General features: G+C 43.7%; 1 protein-coding gene across 8 annotated transcripts in view; it reads left to right on the top strand.

Moving 5' to 3' along the window:
• The window catches only part of Rere (arginine-glutamic acid dipeptide repeats), a gene marked incomplete at its 5' end in the record, with an annotated part of 132,223 nt that overhangs the window by 21,068 nt on the left and 86,937 nt on the right, over window positions 1-24,218 (top strand). For all 8 annotated transcript variants that reach the window (XM_029558304.1, XM_008822455.2, XM_017795423.1 and 5 more), the window contains 1 exon segment: window positions 7,714-7,812. In XM_029558304.1, coding sequence (XP_029414164.1) covers window positions 7,714-7,812 — 99 coding nt within the window.

Raw genomic sequence — 24,218 nt, 5'->3', positions numbered from 1 at the left:
GCTTGACTGCAAAATGGACTGAAAGGTTTAGTTACCCTGCTATAATTGCCTTCCCCATGGCTTCAGCATGGAGAGATGGCTCAGTGGTTAAGAACACTGGCTATTCTTGCAGAAGACCTGGGTTCGAATCCCAGCACACACATGGCAGCTAACAACTGTAACTACAGTCCCAGGGGATCCAACAGCCTCTTCTGTCCTCCTCTGGCATTGCATGACATGGATGTGCTAATGTTCAGGGTCCGAAGAATTCCCTGAATTGACCTCTCAGACACTAAGTCTCAGTAAGAACACAAGCGCTTTATTGGAACCAACTGGCTGGGGACACAGACAGTCTCAGGAGCTGTACTGTGAAAATTCCAGGGGATCTGACAGCCTCTTCTGACCTCCTTGGGCATTGCACTACATGGGTGCACTTACCTACATGCAGGCAATACATGCATACACATAAAATAAAATAAAATAAAAAAATAATTAAAAAAAAATGATTGTGGACTTCCCTACGGTTTAGTTGCAATGTCTTCTCACAGCTTTCTCTAGGGACCCTTGCCTTAGCAGTATTGGAAGGCTGCTCTATCTTGGTGGTCTTGATGTGGCATTTAAAATTTGAAACCCCATAGGCTGGAATGCTGGCTTAGTGGCTCAGAGTGCTTGCTGTTCTTGCAGAGGACTCAAGTTTGGGTCCTAGCACCCATGCTGAACAGCTAACAGCTGCCTGTAACTTTGGCTCCAGGGGATTGAGCACCCTCTTCTGGCCTCCACAGTTACCTGCACACATTAACAGACTACTGCACATATTCATAAATAAAAAATGAACACTGACAGATGTGCAGGCACACACCTGATCCCAGCACTCAGGAGGCAGAGGCGTAGATATCTGCGCGTTTGAGGCCAGCCTGGTCTGCATAGTGAGTTCCAGGTTAGCTAGGGCGACATAGTGAGACCTGTCTCAACAAAGAAGAAAGAACAAGGAACTGGAGAGGTGGCCCAATGGTTAAGAGCATTTCCTGTTATTCTGGAGGATCCAAGTTTGACTCCCAGCACCACATAGTGGCTCTGTCATCCCTTCCGGCCTTCGAGGTCACTACACACATACCATTAATATAAAATATACAGAAATAAAAATAAATTACTTAGAAAAAAATAAAGGAAAGAGATGCAATGTTGATGTTATTTTAAAAGAAAAATATTTAAAAACCAGGCAATGAGATGCTCAACTCATGAAGACACTTGCCACCAAGCTGGACCTCCTGAATTCAAATCCATGTGGTGTCCTCTGACCTCTACACACACTCCATAGTATGCACATATTCTCGCTCTCCCTCTCTCTCATACACAAATGAATATTTAAAAATTAAAAATAGGGGCTAGCAATGTGATGATTAAGAGCACTGACTGTAGCTCTTGCAGAGGACCTGAATTCAGTTCCCAACACCCACTTGGCAGCTAACAACCATCCATAACTCCAGTTCCAGGGAGTTTGACATCCTCTTGTGGCGCATATATGAGCATGCAGACAAAACACATCAAGTGAAAATAAATGTTTTTTTTAAAAATTAAACCGAGCTGGGGCTGGAGAGATGGCTCAGTGATTAAGAACACTGGCTATTCTTACAGAAGACCTGGGTTCAAATCCCAGCACCCACATGGCAGCTAACAACTGTCCAAAACTCCAGTTCCAGGGAATCCATCAGCTTCTTCTTTGTCATGTAGGCATAGCATGTCACAGGTGCACTTACCTACATGCAATACACTGATACACATAAAATTTTAAAAATAATAAGTATTAAAAAATTTAAACCAAGCATGGTGGTACACATCTTAAATCCCAGCATTCCAAAGTCAGAGTCTGTTAGATCTCTCTGAGTTCCAGGCCAAACACAGTAAGACCGGCTCTCAAACAAACAAACAAAAAAAAAAAATGCAATAAGAAAATTATTGCAATCTTCTTTTGCTGGAAATTTATAGTTAAGATAGCTAGTATTTAGGTAAATTTGCCAGTCTGATTGGCATGAAAAATATGTGGAAATGTCTAGTTTGGCTCCTCCTCAGCTAGCTTGCTTGATCATGGAGCACCCCATTGGTCTGTGTGTGGTATGTAGATCCAAATATCAGCCAGTGGTGGTGCCTTGTGCTGACTCTCAGAGGTGCCCCATTCAGAGCCACACATTCTTTGTGTCCAGGACCTCAGTTCATAGCTGTATCTGTCCCAGCGCCTGAAGAGGGCCCGGCACACAACAGGGAGCAAAAATGGGTCCGTGTTGAAGGAATGAAGGAGGTCCTGCCCTCTAGGCCTTTCCTAGCATGCTGTAGAGATAGCTTAGCCCCTTGTGGAGCTGCATAGGCCACTATCATCTCTGGAAAGTTAAAACTATCTTTGTGTGCTCCCTCATTCTCCAGGTGGACAGAGAAGAGTCAGGAGCGCTCAGCCACTTGGCCACGCACCATGAAACCCCACCCCCAAAACCTTGAAAGTTAAAGTTCTGTTTTTAAATTTTAAAATTTATTTTATATACGTGTGAATGTTTTTCCTGAATGTATATAAGTATACAACGTGTGTGCAGTCCACAGAGGTCAGAAGCCGGCATCAGATTCCCTTGGAATCGGAGTTAGGGTGATTGTTAGCCACCATGAAGGTGCTCTTAACCATTGAGTCATCTTTTTGTTTTTAATTTCATTATTCATTAGTGCAATAGGAATTAGACATGACTAGTCATTAAATACATTTAATGCTGACCCACTCAGAAAAAGTTATTTTTTTTCTTCAAATTTGTTCAGCGGGAGAAGTTCTATAACCTGAAATTTTTTCTCATTTTTCTTCTGTTTAAAACTATCAAATGAGGCTGGAGAGATGGCTCAGCAATTAAGAGCACTGGCTGCTCTTACAGAGGACCTGGGTTTGGTTCCCAGCATCCACATGGCAGCTAAGAACTATTCGTAACTCCAGTTTCAGGGAACCCGATACCCTCTTCTGGCCTCTTAAGAACATATGTGGTGTACTTGATACATGCAGACAAAACACAATAATATTAAAATATTAAAATTAAAAACTCTAGTGGAGTTTTCACCAAATGTCATAAACTGCAGTATTACATAGCAATGGTATGAAATATAAGTAGTTTTGTTAGGTCAGGCATGGTGGCACTTGCCTTTAGTTCCAACACTAATTCATATTCTCTCTCTCTCTCTCTCTCTCTCTCTCTCTCTCTCTCTCTATCCATTACCTATCATCTATCATCTGTTTTATCTATCAATCTATCATTGAGCATCATCTATTCAAATTACTTTCAGTGGCATAAGGGAAATCTTTTCAACAAACAAGCTAGAACAACTGACTATTTGTTAAAAACAGAAATCCTGCCAGGCATGGTTGTGCACACCTTTAATCCCAGCACTCCAGAGGCAGGAGTAGGTGGATCTCTGTGAGTTTAAGGCCAGCCTGGTCTACATAGTGAGTTCCAGGTTACCTGGAGCTACAGGGAGGCCCTGTCTCAAAAAAGACCAAAAAGAAAAAAAGTAGTTTTGTTTATAACTTAACCCAGTCTTTAACCTAGAAAATGATTTTAGAAAAAAACAAAACAGCAAAAAAAACGGAGGTGAAGCTGAGTGAGATGGCACACACCTTTGATTCCAGCACTCAGAGGCAGAGGCAGGTAGATCTCTGTGAGTCAAGGCCAGCCTCGTCTTCATAGGAAGTTCCAGCCTGGTCAGGGCTTTATAGTGAGATCCTGTCTCAAACAAACAACAAAAAACTGAGCTGAGACTGCTTCTTTTTTTGTCTCCCCTCTCTCTGTACTCTCTCCTCTCTCCCTCCATTCCCCTTCTTTCCCTCCCCCCCGTTTCCCCTCTCCCTCTCCCCCCTCTCCCCTTCTGCTCTCCTTTCCCCCTCCTGTGTCTGTGAGTGCACCTGTAGAGGCTAGAGGTTGATATCAGGTATCTTGCTTAATTAAATAGACCCTTGCTCACTGAACCTGGAGTGCAACAATTCTCTAAGACAAGCTGGCCAGAAGCCCCAGAGATCTCTGGTCTCCACTCCCCAGTGTTAGGGTTCCAGGCCCATGCCACTATACCAGTTATTTCACTTGGGTGCTAAGGATCTAAACTGAGGTCTTTTGTTGTTTATTTTTATTTTATATATATGAGTATTTTACCTGCATGTATACAGGTGCACCCATGTTGTGCAATGCCTGTGGAGGCCAGAAGAGGGTGTCAGATCGCCTGGAACCCGGAGTTACAGACTGTTGTTATCTGCCATGTGGATGCTGTGAACCCAGGTCCAGTGCTTTTAACTGCTGAGCCATCTCTCCAGCTCCCAAAAGGTCTTTATGCTTATGCAGCAAGCACCTGACTGAGTCATCTTCCCAGCCCTTCTGGTTTCTTTTTTTCTTTTTGGTCTTTTTGAGACACGGTTTCCCTGTAGCTCCAGCTGGCCTGGAACTCACTATGTAGACCAGGCTGGCCTTGAACTCACAGATCCACCTGCCTCCCAAGTGTTGGGATTAAAGGCCTGTGCCACCACGCCTGGCCTGTTTTTCTTTCCTTAAAGAAACCCTTGAAGTTTTCAAATTCTGTTCTTAAAGTAGCCAGAGGTTTGTGGCATGATGCCCATCTTTCAAGAATTGAGTCATTAGGAGGGTACATTATTTGCTAGAGGTCCTCACTTACAAGTAGTAGAGCTGGAATTTGAGTCCAGGCAATCTAGTTCTATGGTCCAGCTTTCCCTCTTCCATAGCATTGTCCCATACCCCATAGTTACTGCTTATAAAATGTTAGTAATTTTGCCTTCAGGTTTTTATTAGAATTTCGACTTCATCAGCTTGATTTGATTTTAAATTATCACTAAAATATGTGCTTTTTAAATTGAGTATGCATGTGAAATTTCCTTTTATTCAGTTTCATTCTGTGTTATCTCATTAAGAATCCTCATTATATTAGAGAACTTGGCAAATGCGTACTTGTTTCAGAAAGTAGACCATGTATGAACATCTACACTACTTTTAATCTTTTTGTGCATCTGAAAGAAGGCAGGTCCCTGTACTGCTATATTCCAGGGTCTGGAACATATTACCTAACTGAGTAGATAAATTGAGGGTTAGCCCTGAGTGGAATCTGCCCAGGGACAGTAGTTGAAGGTCTTTAGTCTTTAATTTCCTAGTTTAGCAAGTGTGTCTGGAAATCAATGTGTTAGGCACTGGCCTTCAAGTCTCAGGCAAAACTACTTCTGTCAGAGAGCCCAAGGTGGGAAGGAAGGGTGTTCCAACAGAGTTTTGGAAGGAGAGCTCTCTACAGTTTGGAGTCTAGTCTGAGCATGAGGATCTTTCTGCTGGTGCTCTCTTCATCATTTGGTAGGGGCAAGTGAGACCATAGAGATCAGCAGGATACCTGTACAAGAAGAGGTCTTGGTACTTAGTACTGCCTGGTGGTGGAAAACAGGTGGGATTGATTAGCTCTGATAAGAGAAGGGGCTACTAAGACCAGGCTCCACATTCAGAGCTTCTGTAAGAATTAGCATCCTGGGGCTGGACACATGGCTCTGCTGTTAAGAGCACTGGCTGGCTGCTCAAAGAGGACCCAGGTTCCATTCCCAGTACTCACATGGCAGCTAGCAACTGTCTGTAGCTTGAGTTTTGAGGAATCCGATGCCCTTTCTGGCCTCCACATCGTATGACATTGGTACATTTACATACATGTGGGCAAAACACTTATACACATAAAATAAAAATAAATAAATAAATTTTTTGAGGAATTAGCATCCTGTTACAGAATTACTTCCTTTAAAGGCCTTTGTATTTAAATGTTATTAATAAATTATTTCAGTTGAAAAACTTAAGAAATCACAAAAGGCTAGAAAAGAATCTGGTGTTCTTAGGGTGCTTTGGGAAGACTGAGAAAAGCATAGCTGGCCACAGTAGCTCACACCTCTGATAAAGCACTTGGGGAGGGTGATACAGGAGGTTTGCCAGGAGTTCCAGACCAGCCTGGGGTACAGAGTGATGCCTCATCTCAAAACAGGGAATGGGACAAGAATTTGAAACCTGAGGGCTAGGACCTTAGCAGACAGCCAGAGTGGCTGATATGGCCTTCGCCTGGTGTAGGAGCTGAGAACTCAACAGACAGCCTGAGAGCATCTGGTCTGGCCTCCATGTGGTGTAGATGGAATCCCACTGAAATGGGCCAACAGCCCATGGAAAACAGGTGATGCAGAGACCCAAAAGTTCAATGCCTTGCCACAGTGGGAGGAACATCATCCCACATCTGTTGTCCCCTGCAAGGCTCAGGGACATTTGTGGAAGAGGTTGGCAGAAAGAATGTAAGAGCTGGAGGAAGGGGTGGAGTGTTGCCTTGAAGTCCCACCTCCTCCCGACAAGGAGTCGAGAGTGGAGTCAGTTGCCCCTTCCACCTAATCAGCTGACCTTAGCTGCATGTGGCGGAGGGGCTAAGGATATATAAGCTGAGAATGCCATGAGACACCTCTCTTGCCATTTTGTGCAGCTGTTGGGAAGTCACAAGATCTATATTTGAGTGTGGACTTTACAACACAGCTGGAGGCACCCACCACCAGAAGGGGGGTACCCACCCTTCTGTAAATAAGCCCCCACCCTATGCTCTGCTAGCAAGCCCAATAAACTCGGTAGGATTTAAAAAAAAAAAATGTGACAGAGTACACAAAATCCATGGGGGGGTAGTTAGGGGAGGGATTCTAAATATGAACAAAATATATTGTAAAAATTCAATATTAAAAGAGTTATTTCTGGAAGAATATGTTAAAAATTGCTTCTCTTAGCCAGGCATAGGGATACATGCCTTTAATCCCAGGACTGGGGAGGCAGAGGCAGGTGGATCTCTGTAAGTTCAAGACCAGCCTGATCTACATATTCGAGGCCAGCAGGGGCTATAGGGAAACCTTTTCTCAAAAAGACCAAAAAAAAAAATCCAAAAAACAATTGCTTCTCTTTGGAATAATAAAAATATTCTAAAATTTAAAAAAAAAAAAGAAGAAGAATTCAAAACCTGCTGGCTGTGTGTGAGTCTTATCTTTCTGTGGTTCTTATCACTAGGAGTAAACAAGGGGGTTAGTGGAGGAAGTGAGTACCACGCCAGCCCACATGTTCCACAGGTGTTGGCTTTGCTGTTCTGAATGCTCTTCTTCTTGACAAAAGTGTTCTCTGCTTCCCTTGTCTCCTTCTCTCTGCAAGTCAGCTTTGTATTACTATAACACATACCCTAACTAAATCATCTTAGGAAGAGAGCAGGTAGATTTTGGCCCACAGTCTCAGGTTTCCTCTCTGGTCACTTGGTCTGTTGCCTTTGTGCTTGTGGTGAGGTAGCATGTTGTAGCAGGAGGTATGTGATGGAGGGAGGTGCTCACCTCCTGGTGACTGGGAAGCATTAAAATAGACTTGCGTCCCACTAGGCCCGCCTCCTTAAAGTTTCAGTACCTCTCAGTAGTAGTATCAGTCCTGGAGCAATGCCTTCAACACTTCTACTTTTGAGGGAGGAACGTTTGAATCTGAGCTGGAGTACTCTCTCAGCAGCTGTAATGGGGGTGGGGCAGGGAGGGCAGTAACAGGACAGCAGGTTAACACACCAAGGAGCCAAGCTGTCTAGCACCTTCAGGATTCTTCTGCTAGGAGTAGGTGCAGGACTGCAGTTATTGATTTGCCTCTATGCCTCCTATTTGGTGCAGTTCATTAACTAAGGTTATTGTCTTCTCAGCTCCATGAAAGCAGTTACGATGCTGGCAAAGCCCTGCAGCGACTGGTGAAGAAGCCTGTGCCCAAGCTGATCGAGAAATGCTGGACAGAAGACGAAGTGGTAAGCATGGACCTGTGTTCTGGGCTGTTGCGGCATCCCTTCTTGTATGACCTCCCTGTTTCCTTGGGGAAGGGACTCAGAAGACAGACTACCTGTGGTCTCGCATCAGTTAAAAGGGACGAGCTAGACTGGGGAGATGAACTAGTGGGTAAGAACACCTGCTACGCAAGCATGAGGACCTGCGTTCAAATCTCTAGCACCTACTTGTTTAAAAAAAAGCTGACTATGGCCCTTGTGTACCTGTAATTCCAGAACTGTGGGGAGCAGAGAAGAAGGATCACTGGGACTGGCTGGCTGCCAGCCTGGTTAAGATCACTGACAGACGCTGTCTCAAAGGAATAAAATAGAAGCCAGATGTGGTAGACATGCCTTTAATCCCAGCACTTAGAAGGCAGAGGCAGGCAGATCTCTGAGTTCAAGGCCAGCCTGGTCTACATAGTGAGTTCCAGGACAGCTGGGGCTACAGGGGGACCCTGTCTCAAAAAGACCAAAACAAAAAAAAAAACAAGAATAAAATAGAGCAAGTGCACCCAACATCCCCGAGCAGGTATTCATATCACACACACACACACACACACACACACACACACACACACACACTGTAGCCCCAGCTATCCCGGAACTCACTATGTAGACCAGGCCAGCCTTGAACTCACAGAGATTCACCTGCCTCTGCCTCCTGAGTGCTGGGATTAAAGGCGTGCGTCATCATGCCTGGCACGAAAGCTGATTTTTTTAGTAGCATTAGGATCAATAGATGGTGAGAAAGATTTCACCAAGTTTCATGGAAAGAAAAAATATTATCCTACAAAATGTTATTTCAGGGTGCTGGAGAGATGGCTTAGCAGTGAAGAGCACTGACTGTTCTTTCAGAAGACCTGGGCTTGATTTCCAGCACCCACATGACAACTAACTACCACCCATAACTAGTTCCAAGAGATCCAACACCCTCTTCTGACCTTTCTGGGCATTGTGTGACACAGGTGCACTTAAGTACTTGCAGGCAATACATTCATACACATAAAATAAAATAAAAATAATAAAATACTTTAAAGAATAAAAAAGGTTAGTTTGAGCTTGTTTTTAGTGCAAAGTAGTGTGTGACACCTCCTTACTTTAAGACGCAAGCATGTTGGAAATGGTGACATATAACCCAGAGTAGCACTGGTGACTTGAGTTTACTGAGGGCTTCCAGGACCCCAAGTCACTGAAAGCAGTTACTCCAAAGCAGGAACCATGGACCTAATGAAACACATGGTACATTTTATGTATTGATTCCATTGCCATGGTCCATGAAAGGAGATAAGAAATGAAATGTGCCCACAAACACAGACTTGCAAACCTGTGCTTCCCACCCAGCCAGCAGGTCTCATGAAGCTACACCCCATCTTGTGACAGGTATTGCTGTGAGTGGCTTACAGCCTTCCATGCGCAGGATGAACGTGAGCACTTGACGTCTGCCCTTGAGGTCAGATGAAATTAAAGGCTGGCACTGACACATGTCATTGATGACAAGTTTCTTGTTTATATTCTAAGCCATGTTAAAGAGGAGTGCTTAGGAGTGCATGTACTTTGTTCACTCACCCTGCTCACTTTTATTCATGCACCAATAATTACAGAAGTCCTGTTATGCCAGGTCCTGTGCTGTGAGCTGTGAGGCTTCTTCACCATCCTGACTCAGTATGTATCAAGTGGTGGGACAGTGCCAGGAAACAGAGCAGGTGAAGAAGGATGGGAACAACTTGGTGGGGCACTGTCTTATGTTTGGGAGTAAGGAAGGTCTTCTAAAGAGGGGAGTGGTTTGTACTGCAGGGAGAAGAGGATTCTAGGCCCTTTGGTGAAAACATACATCATGTGCAGAAAATAGGGATATGGCGGGGACACCAAAGAGAGGCAGAGGGAGCCGTTCAGATGTGACCCATAGAACGGTGGCGAGGATGTAAAGATGTAATTTACTTCACAAGGACATCTCTGAGTCAGGTGGGTCTCAGAGTGGGGGTAAGAGCTGTGAGTCCATGTGTGTAGAAGACAGGGCCTCACAAGTTTCATGTTCAGGTGCTGACCAAGGAAGAACGTTAAGTTCGGTTGTTCTGAGAAGCCACACTGACCCCTTTCACTAGAAGCCTATTTTTGTGGGAAGGAGATAAGAATTTCGATAGGTAAGATTATAAATTTTCCAGAAGGCTTTGTAGAGGAAAGTACTTAGGGATGAGAAGAAGGATGGAGCCACTGTGTTAAACTTCACTGTCCAAGGTGTCCCTCCCTCTTGACCAGGCACAGGTGTACCCTGCTGGCTGCTCCGTTGTGCTTGCCTCTGGTTCTTAAGCATGTCTCCTCTCCATCTGTAGTCACTCAGGCTTTTGGGGGGGGGGGTCCCCTTACCTTCTCCTGCCCTTGCCTTGATGTCTCCCTACTATCCCTTATTCTTCTGCCTCCCCTCCTCCAGCCCTGACTCTTCCCTCTCCCTTCTCTCATGACCTTTCATTCCCTCTGGAATTTTTAGAGTACACAACACAAAACCTTCCCTTCTGCTTAAGAGAAAACTGATTTCCTATTCCTGCAGCACTTGCTTATGTGGGCCGTCACTGCAGCTCAGGGATTTTTAGCAGTGTGAGGGGATAAGGAGCCTTGGGCATCAGAAGGATCCCAGCTTTTTTTTTGAAAAACAAAACAGGACTCCAAAGTGGTGAACATTCCAAGTCTGGGATAATGGTCCTTAACTGTGCAAGCACAAGTTGGTTCGGGCTCATTTTAATCATGTTTGCTTCTTGTTTGAGAAATGTTTGGCAGTCACCCAGCCTTTGCAGAGCCTAGGGATCAAATGGTTTCCTTGTTTGTGAAAGTTAAGCTTCGCTTTCTAAAACCTCAAACCTGGACAGTGAATGAAAGGGAATGATTGATAGGTTGAAGGAGGCTTCTAATGTATCCAGATCAGATCTTTGAATAGCTGAAAATGGCAACACAAGGCGGTCTGCTCTTTACCTTAGTGTGCCTTTGACTATGAGAAAGCACCCGCTGTCTTCACGGAGGTCACCACGTTTTCTTATTCTAAGAGTCCAAGGAATAACTCTCACAAATGTGTCTGAGCTGAAATAAATACATAAGCCCTCCCTCTCTTTATTTTTTCCTCCTGATTTTCCATGTACTTGGAACACTCTGGTTATTTTTACTTCATTGCTTCCAGTGTATTAATTTGATCCAGTACTCAGTATCTGATGTGCTTAAGTGACCTCCACATAGTGGTTATAAATGCCCGACAATGAGAATTCCCCAGCTGGACTAGGAAGGTGAGCCTGTACTTCCTGACTCTGGCAGATCACTGGTCCCTGAAGAATCTAGCTTCTTTCCCCTGTGTCTACGTAGACCCTAGCTGTGCCTCATAACTGAGCTCAGTCCTTTTCCTGTCTTGCAGCCATTGTTCACTCTTCTGAAATGTGCCTCCTATGTTCTTCCTCCTCCTCCTTTTTGTTTGCTTTTGGTTTTGTTTTGTTTTGTTTTGTTTGATAAGGTCTTCTGTAGCTTAGGCCCGTAAACTCCATATATAGCTGAGGATGACCTTGAACTTCTTTCTGATCTTCCTGTTTCCACCTTCCTAGTGCTGGGGTGTCAGACCTTTGCCACCATGCCTAGCCTGTTTTCCTCTTTTTATTTTTAAGAAGATTTACTTTTGGCTGGGTGTAGTGGTGCACACCTTTGATCCCAGCACTCAGGAGACAGAGGCAGGCATCTCTGAGTTCAAGGCCAGCCTGGTCTACATAGTGAGTTTCAGGACAGCTGGGGCTATAGAGAGACCCTGTCTTTCAAAACAACAACAAAAAAAGGATTTAATTTTTATTATTTAAAATTTTTTAATTATTTATCTGAATGTGGGTTTGTGCACATGAGTGTCCCCAGAGGTCAGAGGTATTGGATCCCCTGGAGCTGGAATTACAAGCATTTGTGAACCACCTGACTTGGGTGCTAGAAACCAAACTGGGATCTGCAAGAGCAGTACCCTGTCTTAACTGATGAGCCGTCTCTCCATTTCTCCAGGCCCGTTTCCTCTTTATTGTCAGGTGATCCTCTGCCTCTTTGTGCCGACTTCTATGCCACAGTCAAACACTGTTTATAGTCTTTATTTATGAGGGGATTGTCTTCCTAGTTTATGAATATGTTAAGGCTGAGGACATGTTAATGGTGAGGTTAACATCTATCGTAGGCCTGTAGAATATTGCTTTTAAAAATTACTGGGTTTTTTGCCAGGCGTGGTGGTGCACACCTTTAATCCCAGCACTTGGGAGGCAGAGGTAGGTGGATCTCTGTGAGTTCAAGGCCAGCCTGGTCTACATAGTGAGTTCCAGGACAGTTGGGGCTACAGGGAGACCCTGTCTCAAAAAGACCAAAAAAGAAAAGAAAATTACTGTTTTTTAAATATTCTACACTGTAATTAAGATCATCTTCAGACCAACACTATAAAACTTGTAATGGCTGATATTTATAAATTAACAGAAGAACTTTTTTTTTTGTCTTTTTTTGAGACAGGGTCTCTTCACCTGGCATGCATCACGCCAGGCAACAGAAGAAATTTTACATACCTCTTAAAACTGACCTTAAAAAATTTTGACTTTTGAGACTGGGCATGGTGGTACACCCTTTAATCCCAGCACTTGGGAGGCAGTGGCAGGCAGATCTCTGAGAGTTCAAGGTTAGTCTGGTCTACATAGCGAGTTCCAGGCCAGCTGGGGCTACAGGGAGACCCTGTCTTAAAAAAATAAAATAAATCTGTTGCTGTGTGGGTGGCACACACCTTTAGTCCTAGCACTCAGGAGGCAGCAGCAGGCAGATCTATGTGAGTTCAAGGCCAGCCTGGTCAACATAACAAGTTCCAGGCCACCACGGGCTACAGGGAGACCCTGTCTCCAAAAGACCAAAAAAAAAAAAAATTCTTTTTTTGACCTTTGAACCTGGATGTGGTGACACATGCCTTTAATTCCAGCACTCAGGAGGCAGAGGCAGTGGATATTTGAGTTCAAGGCCAATGTGGTCTGCCCTGAGTTCCAGATCATCTGGGGCTACGTAATGAAACCTTGACTTTTCTTAAGCCTTTTACAAAAAGACCTTCAAGTTAGTCATCGTCTTCTTCATCATTGTCATACCAGCTGCTTCTTCCTAAGTCTTTCAGATAGTCTCTCTTTCTGGAGGTCTTGGCCCACAGAACTACAGAGTAGGAAGCCTTCCTGTCCGGTAGTCCTCCAGTCCTCCCGGTAGTTTATCTAGGTAGATTGTGATGTTTCTAATTGAAATAGTTCAGGGCTGATGCTCTTTGAATCTTGTTGCACTAAAACCAAATGAATGCAAGTTTCTGTCAAATCCTGCACACCGGATGCTGCAAATGAACTCTGGTTTTTGTAGATCAGTTGTAAGAATCACCTTGGTAGCTACTCTGATGGCACATCTCAGGTTAGATGAACTGGGTCAAATCAGCATATTTGGAAGGAATGTGTGTTAAATAAATTCATGAAACTTTCCATATACTATGGTATGGGCCAAAGTAAATGGCTGGTTGCTGTCTATGAGAGTTAAATTGATGGTTAACTAATTTCACATACATTATGTTAAAAGTATTGTTCCTTTTCAGGAAATCATCTAAATTGGTAGAATTTATGAAGAGAAAGAGGAGGAAATAAATACAAATCAGAACATTAAAACAAAAATGCAAAAGCAAAAATCCTAGGTTATTAGGTTTTTTAATTAAACCTGATGAACACATTTAAATATAACACAAAGGCTCCAGGCTAAACTGCACGTAATCGAAGCAGATTAAGTCACCCTTCCGTGCTTGGGCAGTTATTAGTTTTGTTTGTTTATGCATGCGGGCTGAGGTAGCTTTGCTGCTGTGGTGCTGCACTGGGATTCCCTTGCTGCTGTGTTCCTAATTAGCATTCAGCTGTTGATTATGGAAATACTGGGATGCTAATTGAATTCTTGTTAAAATTCAGGGCCTGCTTTCCTCGTGGAGCCTGGCCTGACTTGCAGGGTTGTAGATAGGGAGCTCCTTGGCGCTGTGTACTCACCCTTTGCTTCCTCTTCTGTTGGCCACATTTGGTTTTTGAAATTATTTTCATATTGAGTTGTCTTTCACCAAAAACCCAGGTGTTGCTTAAGGTGAAGATTTTGCTGTTTACAATATTATAGCAAGGGGCTTCCATTTAATCTTGGATAACCATAGCTTTTATCATGAAATATGCTACCCACTAAATATTTTATACCAGTTTTGTTGTTCACCCAGATACAAATAAACTCTGAAATTTTTAGCCAAAGACAGTGAATCCATGGTGGTGATAAACCTTAATTGATCATATGCATGGGCTTATTTACAAGTTCATAAATTTTAAAACATCTAACCCTTCAGTTTAAAGCTTAGTTTATCATAAATATGAACAAAATCCTTTCAAAATTGACATGACACAGCAAACTAATTTTCTGGATATTTGTAATCCAGTGAGCCAGTGCAGCTGGCCAAGGACTCACACAGAACACAGCCCCTTTGCATGCTGTCCTCAGCACCAGCTTCAGATGCCTTTGTTTTGCCCCTTTTGGAATGTCTGCTTGAGAAAACATTGTCATTGTTCGCTCTCTCCACCCAGGCATCTGATTGTGTGGAAGACAGAGCAGCTTAATGGGACAAAAATGGAAAGAGTTTTATATACTGTTTGTATGACATCAGAAGAAAATGTAGTTCATGGCGAAGTCAGAGTTAAGGTCAAAGAGCAGACTGAAATTGTAGAGGGGACAGCAGAGGAATGATGTGACAGGAAGTGGCTCACACCTGCAACTGGCCTACACAGGTTTCATATCCTGTTGGCCTGTGTTTGCTGTTAAAAATCTTATATATGGCTGGGCATAGTGGTACACGCCTTTAATCCCATCACTCAGAGGCAAGCAGAACTTTAATCCCAGCACTCGGGAGGCAGAGGCAGGAGGATCTCTGTGAGTTCAAGGCCAGCCTGGTCTGTGTAATGAGTTCCAGCAGAGAGACCCTGTCTCAAAAAGATAAAAAAAAAAACAAAAACTTTACATCTACAGTGTAGAGGAAGGCTTAGTATATGACATTTATTTTAGGACTGGCAAAATTTTCTGAGTTACTGATACTTTATGTAGTAATTTAGATGATATTGAAGGCGGGAGCCTGTAAGTCATCTAATATAGATCTATTTTATTCTGTTTAAATTTTATGCAAATTGCCCATATGTTTACAGCATTATTATAAAAACCTTAAATCACCTCTGATGAGCCATCTGCAGTTTACTGTTCAGGTTCTTATATCTATTAGATCTTTGTTTATGTACATACATGTTTTTGTATCAGTTTTATTTTGTAGGCTTAGAATTACATGCATGTATATTAAGTCATAATACTGATTTTCACTTTCTTTCTTCTGCAGCCTCCTGAGTGGGGGGGTTTCAGATATGCATGACCAAGCCTATCTTGAAATTATGACTAAAGATTATTTTGGGGGTGGGGTGGGGGGGTGTCACTGTGTAGACAGGAACTGACTATGTAGACCAGGCTAGTCTCAAACTCACAGAGATCTACCTGCCTCTGCCTCCCAAGTGCTGGGATTAAAGGTTTGTATCACCATGCCCAACTGACTAAAGAAATTTTAACCTGAAAATGTGCTTCATTTGGAAATTCTGCTAGTGAGCAGAATAGGTATGATATATTTAGTGTATCATATAACAGATACTTAATAAATTTTAAAATGAATCAAAATAGATTTTTCTCTGTGCTAACTCTCCCTTCATACAACCCTCCCCACCCCCCTTTTAAGACAGGCTGAGCTAGAAATCACAGTCCTGTCTCAGTCCCTCAAGTGCTGGAATTATAGTTGGCACTTCCTCACCCAGCTTTGAATTGATAATATTTGGATTTTTTTTTTTTTTTTGTAGCCCCAGCTATCTTGGAATTCACTGTGTAGACCATGCTGGCTTTGAACTCACAGAGATCCGCCTACCTCTGCCTCCCAAGTGCTGGGATTAAAGGCGTACACCACCACGCCCACTTTGAATTGATAATATTTGTAATGAATAGCTAAATTCTTAGATTAGTGAAGCAGGAAAAATAAGGAAAATATCAAAACTGACCCGTGACTCTATGATCGGAAATAACTCATCACTCACTTGTTTTGCGTTCTTACTGTGACCCGAGGTAAAGGTAAGATTTGCCTAATATTTCAGGTACCAGTAAAACCAGACTGTTTCCTGTAATTAACTCCCTTCAGCCTTTGAAGAAGTCAACAGTGTCAATAGAGTGGAGTTTATTGTCAAGTTCTTTCAGAAATAAGGTAGTGAATTATAGGTGCAATCAGTTCTGTCAGTTTGCAGAAAGATTCTGTTTAACAAGCTATAAAGAGAAACATTTTAAAAATCCTTGAGTAAATGAAATAGGACAAGCATTTGGAGAAATATTTTTAAATTTTATTTCAGTATTTCAAGTCAAGTTGAAGTTGCCTCTGGTTAAATCTACAAGTTCAGTAATGACCTTGCCTTTCACACACACAACTTTCTTCCTTTCCAGAACCTCTTTCTTTTGCTATGGTCCTAAGAAATGTTCATTTTTCTGTGTTTTTTCCTCTTCCTTTTAAAACCAAATTATTCTTTCTTTTTCTATTACCAGTAATTGGGGTGAGAAAGGGTTTATTTCATCTTACAAGTTTATAGTCCATCTCTGATGAAAGCCAGGGCTGGAGTCCAAGCAGATGATGAGACGAAATTGTGAGAGAGCTGTTTGCTGGCTTGCTCTGCCAAGGTTCTTAATACTCTTGATCTCCTAGCCATATTTTTACCTGTGCTTTTTTGTTTTGTTTTGTTTTTTTAAGCCAGCAGTACATGGTAGCATCATCAGGGCTCCATGTGTAAGTATATGTGCATGCATGTTTGTGCTTGTGTCTAGGCTTTGGAGCTCCACAGAGCAGAGCTGAGGAGGGGAAATAGCTGCACACAGCAGCCCCAAATCGCAACCCACACTGAGTGTGAACATGCCCTGGATTAGTCCTTGTAGCTCAGGATAATCATTTTAAATCAAAGATTACTTTTTATGGAACATTTTTCATTTTTGTTAGAGGGAGGGACAATGGGCGTGTCTTCAGCTTGAAAGATTCATAAATACTAGGACACTGGGTTGTGAAATCATGTTTCCATCTCATTTTCAAGGACATGTTAAAAGAGATCGCATGCACTTTTCAGCCACTCAGTCATCTTTCTGTCCTTTTAAAGAATGAGAACAAGATACGGGGGACTTGAAAGACTGTGTGAGTTCTCCTGTAGACAGAGTGGGTATTTTATAAACGAAGAGGATGGAAACCCTTTTCTTCTTCAGTTTCTTAGCAACAGAATGGAGTTGATTTTAATGGTCTACTCAGAACATTCTGTGTATAGTGACATCAGAACCTTCCTTTTTTTTTTTTTTGTCTTTTTGAGACAGGGTCTCCCTGTGGCCCCAGCTGTCCTGGAACTCACTATGTAGACCAGGCTGGCCTCGAATTCACAAAGATCTGCCTGCCTCTGTCTCCTGAGTGCTGGGATTAAAGGCGCCTTTTTAAATATTTTATTTATTATTTTTATATTATGTGTATACGTGTATTGCCTGTGTGTAGGTAAGTGCACCGGTGTCCTGCAATGCCTGCAGAAGACCGAAGAGGCTGTCTGATCCCCCGGAACTGGAGTCACGGACAGTTGTTAGCTGCCATGTGGGTGCTGGGATTTGAACCTGGGTCTTCTGCAAGAACAGTCAGTCAGTGTCTCAAAAAGACCCCCCAAAAAAGAATTAAACAAACAAAAGGCTGCCACTGAAGGAAGGTGTGTCAATCATGGGATCTCTACTTGATAGATTAGATTCAGACAGGGCTCTCAGAGAGTGGAGCTGGCTTAGAGGACTCATACTCAGGGCAGGGCCCCAGCTTTATGGCACTTTGCTCTCCTCACCTGCATTCCAGCCTGATATATCTCACCTGTAAGAAAGCAAGGCTCTGGGGCTGGAGAGATGGCTCAGCGGTTAAGAACACTGGCTGTTCTTGCAGAAGACCCACGTTCGAATCCCAGCTTCCACATGACAGCTAACTGTCTGTAACTCAAGTTCAGGGAATCCGATGGCCTCTTCTGTCCTCTATGGCAGTGCATGACATGGGTGCACTTACGTACATGCAGACAATACACGTATACACATAAAATAAAAATAATAAATTTATAGCCAGGCGTGGTGGCGCATGCCTGTAGTCCTAGTACTTGGGAGGCAGAGGCAGGCGGATCTCTGTGAGTTCAAGGCCAGCCTGGTCTACAGAGTGAGTTCCAGGCCAGCTGGGGCTACAAGGAGACCCTGTCTCAAAAAAACCAAATAATAATAATTAATTTTAAAAATTACTGGTTAAAATCCATCCACCCAGCCGGGCATGGTGGCACATGCACTTGGGAGGCAGAGGCAGGTACATCTCTGTGAGATCAAGGTCAGACTGGTCTACCTAGTGAGTTCCAGGCCAGCCAAGGCTACAGGAAGACCCTGTCTCAAAAAAGACCAAAAAAAAAAAAAAAAAAAAAAAAAAAAAAATACTAATTGCCAGCACTTTAATCCCAGCACTTGGGCAGCAGAGGCAGGCAAATCTCTGTGAGTTTAAGGCCAACCTGATCTACAAAGCAAGTGCCAGGCCAGCTGGGGCTATAGGGATACCCTGTCTCAAAAAAGACACAAAAAAATCCATCTATCCATTCATTCCACAATGTTCACAGAAAACTGGCACTCTTCCATGTGTGGTTTTATGTGCTGAGGGTACAACAGTGAACAAAACACACATGCCTGCCCTCATGGGTTGACACTGTTCTGAGCAAGCTAGATTAAAACACTGAGTGGTGTGTGTGCTGTATATTAGCTCGGTGCTACTGGGAAAAAATGAGAGGGATATAGTTCAGGGTAGCAAACAGCTTTATTTACAGTAGCCCAGAAATGTCACTTTTGATTAAAGACCTAAAATTTTGGTGGGCTAGAGAGATGACTCAGAAGTTAAGAGCATGGATGGCCCTTCCAAAGGACCAGTTTGGTTCCCAGCACCCTTGTCAGATAGCTCACAATCTCCTGTAACTCCAGTTCTAAGGGATTCCAGCACCTCTGGCTCTGCAGACACTCACACATGTGCACATACCTTCCATATATAAATAATTCATTGGGTTTTTTGTTTTGTTGTTGGGTTTTCTGTTTGTTTTTGGTTCTGTTTTGTTTTGTTTTGAGACAGGGTCTGGAGCTCACTATGTAGACCAGGCTGGCCTTGAACTCACAGAGATCCACCTGCCTCTGCCTCCTGAGTGCTGGGATTAAAGGCCTGCACCACTATCCCCCTGGCACCATGCATAAGTAATTTAAAATAAAATGAAATCATGGTGCTGGAGAGACGGCTCAGTAGTTAAGAGCACGGGCTGCTCTTCCAGAGAACTGGGGTTTAATTCCCAGCACCCACATGGTGGCTAATAACCTTCTAGAACTCTAGTTCCAGGGGAATCCAATGCCCTCTTCTGACGTCTGAGAACATTGCATGACACAGGTTCACTTATGTACATGCAAACAGTACAATCATACATGTAAAATAAAAATAAAAAAAATAAAAATAAGTTTAAAAATTTTTAAATATTTTATTTATTTTATGTGTATGAGTGTATTGTCTGTCTGCATGTATGTGAGTGCACCCTTGTCTTGTAGTGTCAAGGAGGTCAGAAGAGGGCTTCAGATTCCCATGGAATTGGAGTTAAGGACGGTTTGTAGTCGCCATGTGGGTGCTGGGAATCCAACCTGGGTCCCCTGCAAGAGCAGTCAGTGCTCTTAACCACTGAGCCATCTCTCCAGCCCCGTAAAATAATTTTTTTTTTTTTTTTCTGGTCTTTTTGAGACAGGGTCTCCCCGTAGCCCCAGCTGTCCTGGAACTCACTATGTAGACCAGACTGGCCTTGAACTCACAGAGATCTGCCTGCCTCTGCCTCCCGAGTGCTGGGACTACAGGTGTGCGCTACCACACCCGGCAAAATAAAATCTTTTTTAGAGAACCATTTGAAGCACGCCTTTAATCCCAGGAGGCAGAGGTAGTTGGATCGCATAGCGAGTCAACATAGTGAGTTTTGGGCCAGCTGGGGCTACAGGGAGAGCCTGTCTCAAAACAGAAGAAGAAAAACAAAAACCATTTGAGAGCAGCCTTGCAGATACATACACATACATAGGGGAAGAACATTCTGGATCCAAAACGCAGTGAATGCAAAGGTCCCCTCATTCTTGTGAGAGAGCCCTTTCAACAAGTACCCTGCTGGAGTACCTAGAGGTTGCCTAGACCTAGGCTTTCTTTGAGTTGTATAGGGCATTCCCACTGTTCTCTGATGGCATGTTTGTGTCAATGCCTGTACTGTAGACTAGGAAGTCTGAGGGCAGTTCCCGCTCTGGAGGTGGAAGCATCCCTTGAAGTGCCCCAGGGTGGATGGAGCAGAAGGGTAAGAGAAAGAGATGAGGTCAGAAGGCTGTGGGCACTTCGGATGGGGCTGCTTGTGCCTGCTTCTAACTCAGAATTCCATTCCTGTCACTGAACACAAGGGCGGTCCTGAGGCCGCTCTGCTTCCTCCTGCCACAGCAGCTCCATGCTGTGTTTCTGTTGTGTGGGATTCTGAGTCAGCCTCTTCTCACTCCCGCCACAGCTCAGTAGGTGGAGACTAAAACATTATGCTTTTATAACCAGCATAGACAGTGTTTACTACATATATTTACTCTGAGTCCCACATGTGTGCAAGGACCCATTTTTCCCGAGTATTCAGGCGTAAAAAAAATACTTGGGAAGGAAAGGGAACGTGCTGCTCTCCCTGTCTTGGAGTAGTAGTCATTCATGTCTTTAGACATTTCCTAAATAAAGACTTTGGACACATTAGGATTGTAGATATACTCTGAATTAGATCACCTATTGAGAAGAGAAAGGCTTTTCATTTTGGTTGTCAATTTTTTCTCCTTTGGGTCTAGTGCTGGCTTTGAGAGTCAGCTCAGGAAAGAGGTCTTCTCTAATACTGTACTCAACAGAGTAGGCCAATTTCCCTGTCCACTGATACTTAAGACCCAGGGGACTAGTGCTGGATGCAGCAATGAGGATACTAACAAGGTTTAATATCCCTATAAGTACTGTTTTTTTCTCCCCAGCACCTCATTCTTCCCATGCTTCTGTAAATAATCTCTTACACATGCTGCTGTAAACAACTATATTGAAACTCAGCCCAGGTATGACTAGTACTAATCAGACACATACAGATTAGAGACACATGTGCCAACATCTCAGCATTATTAGAAAAAAAAATGAGTCTTTCTGTAGGAAACAGTACATATTTTTTGGCTTTTGAGACAGGGTCTCCCTGTAGCCCCAGCTGTCCTGGAGGTCACTGTGTGGACCAGGCTGACCTTCAACTCACAGAGATCCGCCTGCCTCTGCCTCCCAAGTGCTAGGATTAAAGGTGTGTGCCACCACGCCCGGCCCCAGCACCTCATTCTTATGAGAAGAGTTAGGAGTACCCTGCTGGAATACCTAGGCTTCTCATAGTATGTGGGGCATGCCCACTGGGCTGTAATGGCATGTTCATTTGAGTGGTACCACACTGGACTAAGAGCAAGCTTACTTCTCTGTGTATTCCCAGCACCTAGCCCAGCACCCGGGCCAAGATTGATAGATAATTAGAAACTGTTACGTGACTGAATTGAAAAGAAGAGGAACCTAGGAGAGGCTGTTTTCTGTCTCAGAACTAGCTCCCCTATGTTACGATTTAGGGAGCCCTCTGCAACCTTAGGGCCTGTGCACACCCTCTGAGAACCCACAGAATTAACTGCACACAGCTATTGTCCCCTCAGTAGCTTGTTTGAAAAAACACCCTTACTTCCAGTTGTCTGAGTTTTATTTTCTAGATTCTGCTTTTTTAAAGGGGAGAGGGGCTGGAGAAGTGGCTCAGCAGTTAACAGCACTGGCTGCACTTGCAGAGGATCTGGGTTCAGTTCCCAGCACCCATGTGGCAACAAACAACTGTCCATAATTCTAGTTCCAGAGGATCCAGTGCCCTCTTCTGACCTCTGAGGACATTGCATGACACAGGTGCATTTACATACAGGCAGGCAAAGCACTCATGCACATAAAATTTTTAAAAATCTAATTTTGAAGAATTTTAAAGTGTAGGGATGCTAGGAATAATTCTTAGTAGTAGACCACTTACCTATCACGTATGAGGGCCTAAGTTCAATTCTCAGCTCAAAAACAAATTTATTTTGATGAGGTGTTAGATATGAGAAACTGAGTGGTATAGATAAGAGAGCTTGGAAGCTGTAGCCCAGGTTAACCTGGCCTTGCTGACTGACAGGTTGCCTTGTATAACCCAGCACTCTTTCCAAAGCAGAGCAGCTTGTTTGTGCCAGTTTCTTGAAACTGCCTGCTATGATATGTGAGTTACAGCTTCAAAACTTCTAGTATGCCATCCTTATTGTGTCATTTTGGGGTTTCCCCCTCCCCTTGCAGAGGGCTGTTGTGTGTAGTTAATTTCTGCAGTGGGAGATAGAGATGAAAGTTGTATGCTTTTCTTTTTTTGGTCTTTTTGAGACAGGGTCTCCCTGTAGCCCCAGCTGTCCTGGAAGTCACTATGTAGACCAGGCTGGCCTCAAACTCACAGAGATCCCCCTGCCTTTGCCTTTTAAATGCTGGGATTAAAGGCGTGTGCCACCACACCTGGCATGTGCACTTTTTTTTTTTTTATAGGAAAATGCCAAATGCACATGCACACACACAGAGACCTTGTCTCAAAAAAACCAAAAAAAAAAAGGAAAATGATTAAAATTTCCACCTTACTACCTAGGTCTAAGAAGCCCACTGCTGCCATATTTAATAATTTAAAGTATGTGTCTACATCCAGTTTAAGGTGTTTGCATACCCATATCCTGTATCATTTTAAAAATGTTTTTACTTTCTGTGCATGAGTGTATTGCCTGCATGCATGTATATGCACCCATGTCATACAGTGCTTGTGAGGTCAGAAGAGGGTGTCGGATCCCCTGGAACTGAAGTTAATGGTTGGTTCTGGTGCTGGGAACTGAACCTGGGTCCTCTGGAAGAGCAGCCAGTGCTCTTAGCCACTGAGCCATCTCTCCAGCCTCTATCCTGGATCATTTTATCAGATGTTCAGGAGTGCTGCTCCCACGAATGCTGGGAAAGCTGCTGGTCTGCAGACTGAGTGCCCTGGGGTGCACCAGGCCTTGAACTCTGTGGGGAAGGTGAGTAGGGAAGTCATGCTCTTTCCCGGTTCCTATCCAAAAGCCTCAGTGTTGGAATCAGATGGAAACACCAGTGAGAAAGAAGGCTGATGGTTTCCAGGGGGAAAAACGTTAGCCTAGCTGGGCCTGGGGATGCACATCTTTAATCTCAGCTACTTGGGAAGTTAAGGCAGGAGGATCGCAAGTTCAAAGCCAGCCTGAGCAACCTAGTGAAACCCTGTGTCAGAATAATAGGTAGAGGCCCTGGAGATGGCTCAGCAGGTAAAGGACTGGTTGTGCAAGCCCGGTGATCTGGTCAGTACCTGGTGCCCATGAAGGTGACTGGAGAGAACCAACTCCACAGATTGTCCTCCACGTGCGTGCTGTGGCAGCCCCCCACCCCCAAGTATTAATAGATAAATTTTAAAAAGTTAATGACAAATAGAGTCAGGGAGGAGAGAGTAAGGGGGGAAGGGGGTAGAGGAGTATACTATGAGAAGACCAGATACCAGTCAGTCTGGACACATCCACATGATCCCAATGAAATAGAGTCCTTTCCCTTGTGAACTTAATTTTTCTTTTAATCTCAGAAGTAATAGGAAAAGAAAGAGGAAGGGGAAGGAGGAAACTGCAGCTGTGGGCAAATTTGCTTGACAGGAAATCTGGGTGGGATCTACTCCATCCTCCTCCTGCAGCTCTGATCTGTCTTCTGGGCAGCAGACTTTAACATTAGAGTCTGGTAGTATCATAAATTTGCTAGTCATCTGCTCTCTAAAACAGGCATGGTCAGCCCAAAGCATCCATCTAGGGCCTTTACTTAGTCATGATAACTGCTAAGCAAGCTTGGTTATCCACTTTTTAAAAATTTTTTTGGTCTTTTGGAAACAGGGTCTCCCTGTAATGTCAGCTAGCCTGGAGACCAGGCTGGCCTCAAACTCAACAGAGATCTGCCTGCCTCACCTCCCAAGTGCTGGGATTGAATGCATGTGTTACCATGCCTGGCTGGTTACTCATTTTTCCAAAAAAGGAATTTTAGGAAATGAATTTAGGGGCTGGAGAGATGGCTTAGCGGTTAAGAACACTGGTTGTTCTTGCAGAAGACCTGGGTTCGATTCCCAGCACCCACATGGTGGGTA

Source organism: Nannospalax galili, unplaced genomic scaffold (assembly GCF_000622305.1).
Source record: "Nannospalax galili isolate Female #2095 unplaced genomic scaffold, S.galili_v1.0 scaffold1488, whole genome shotgun sequence".
Taxonomy (NCBI): Eukaryota; Metazoa; Chordata; class Mammalia; order Rodentia; family Spalacidae; genus Nannospalax; species Nannospalax galili.
The sequence above is the reverse complement of the archived record's forward strand: the minus strand, read 5'-3'. Positions and strand labels throughout refer to the sequence as shown.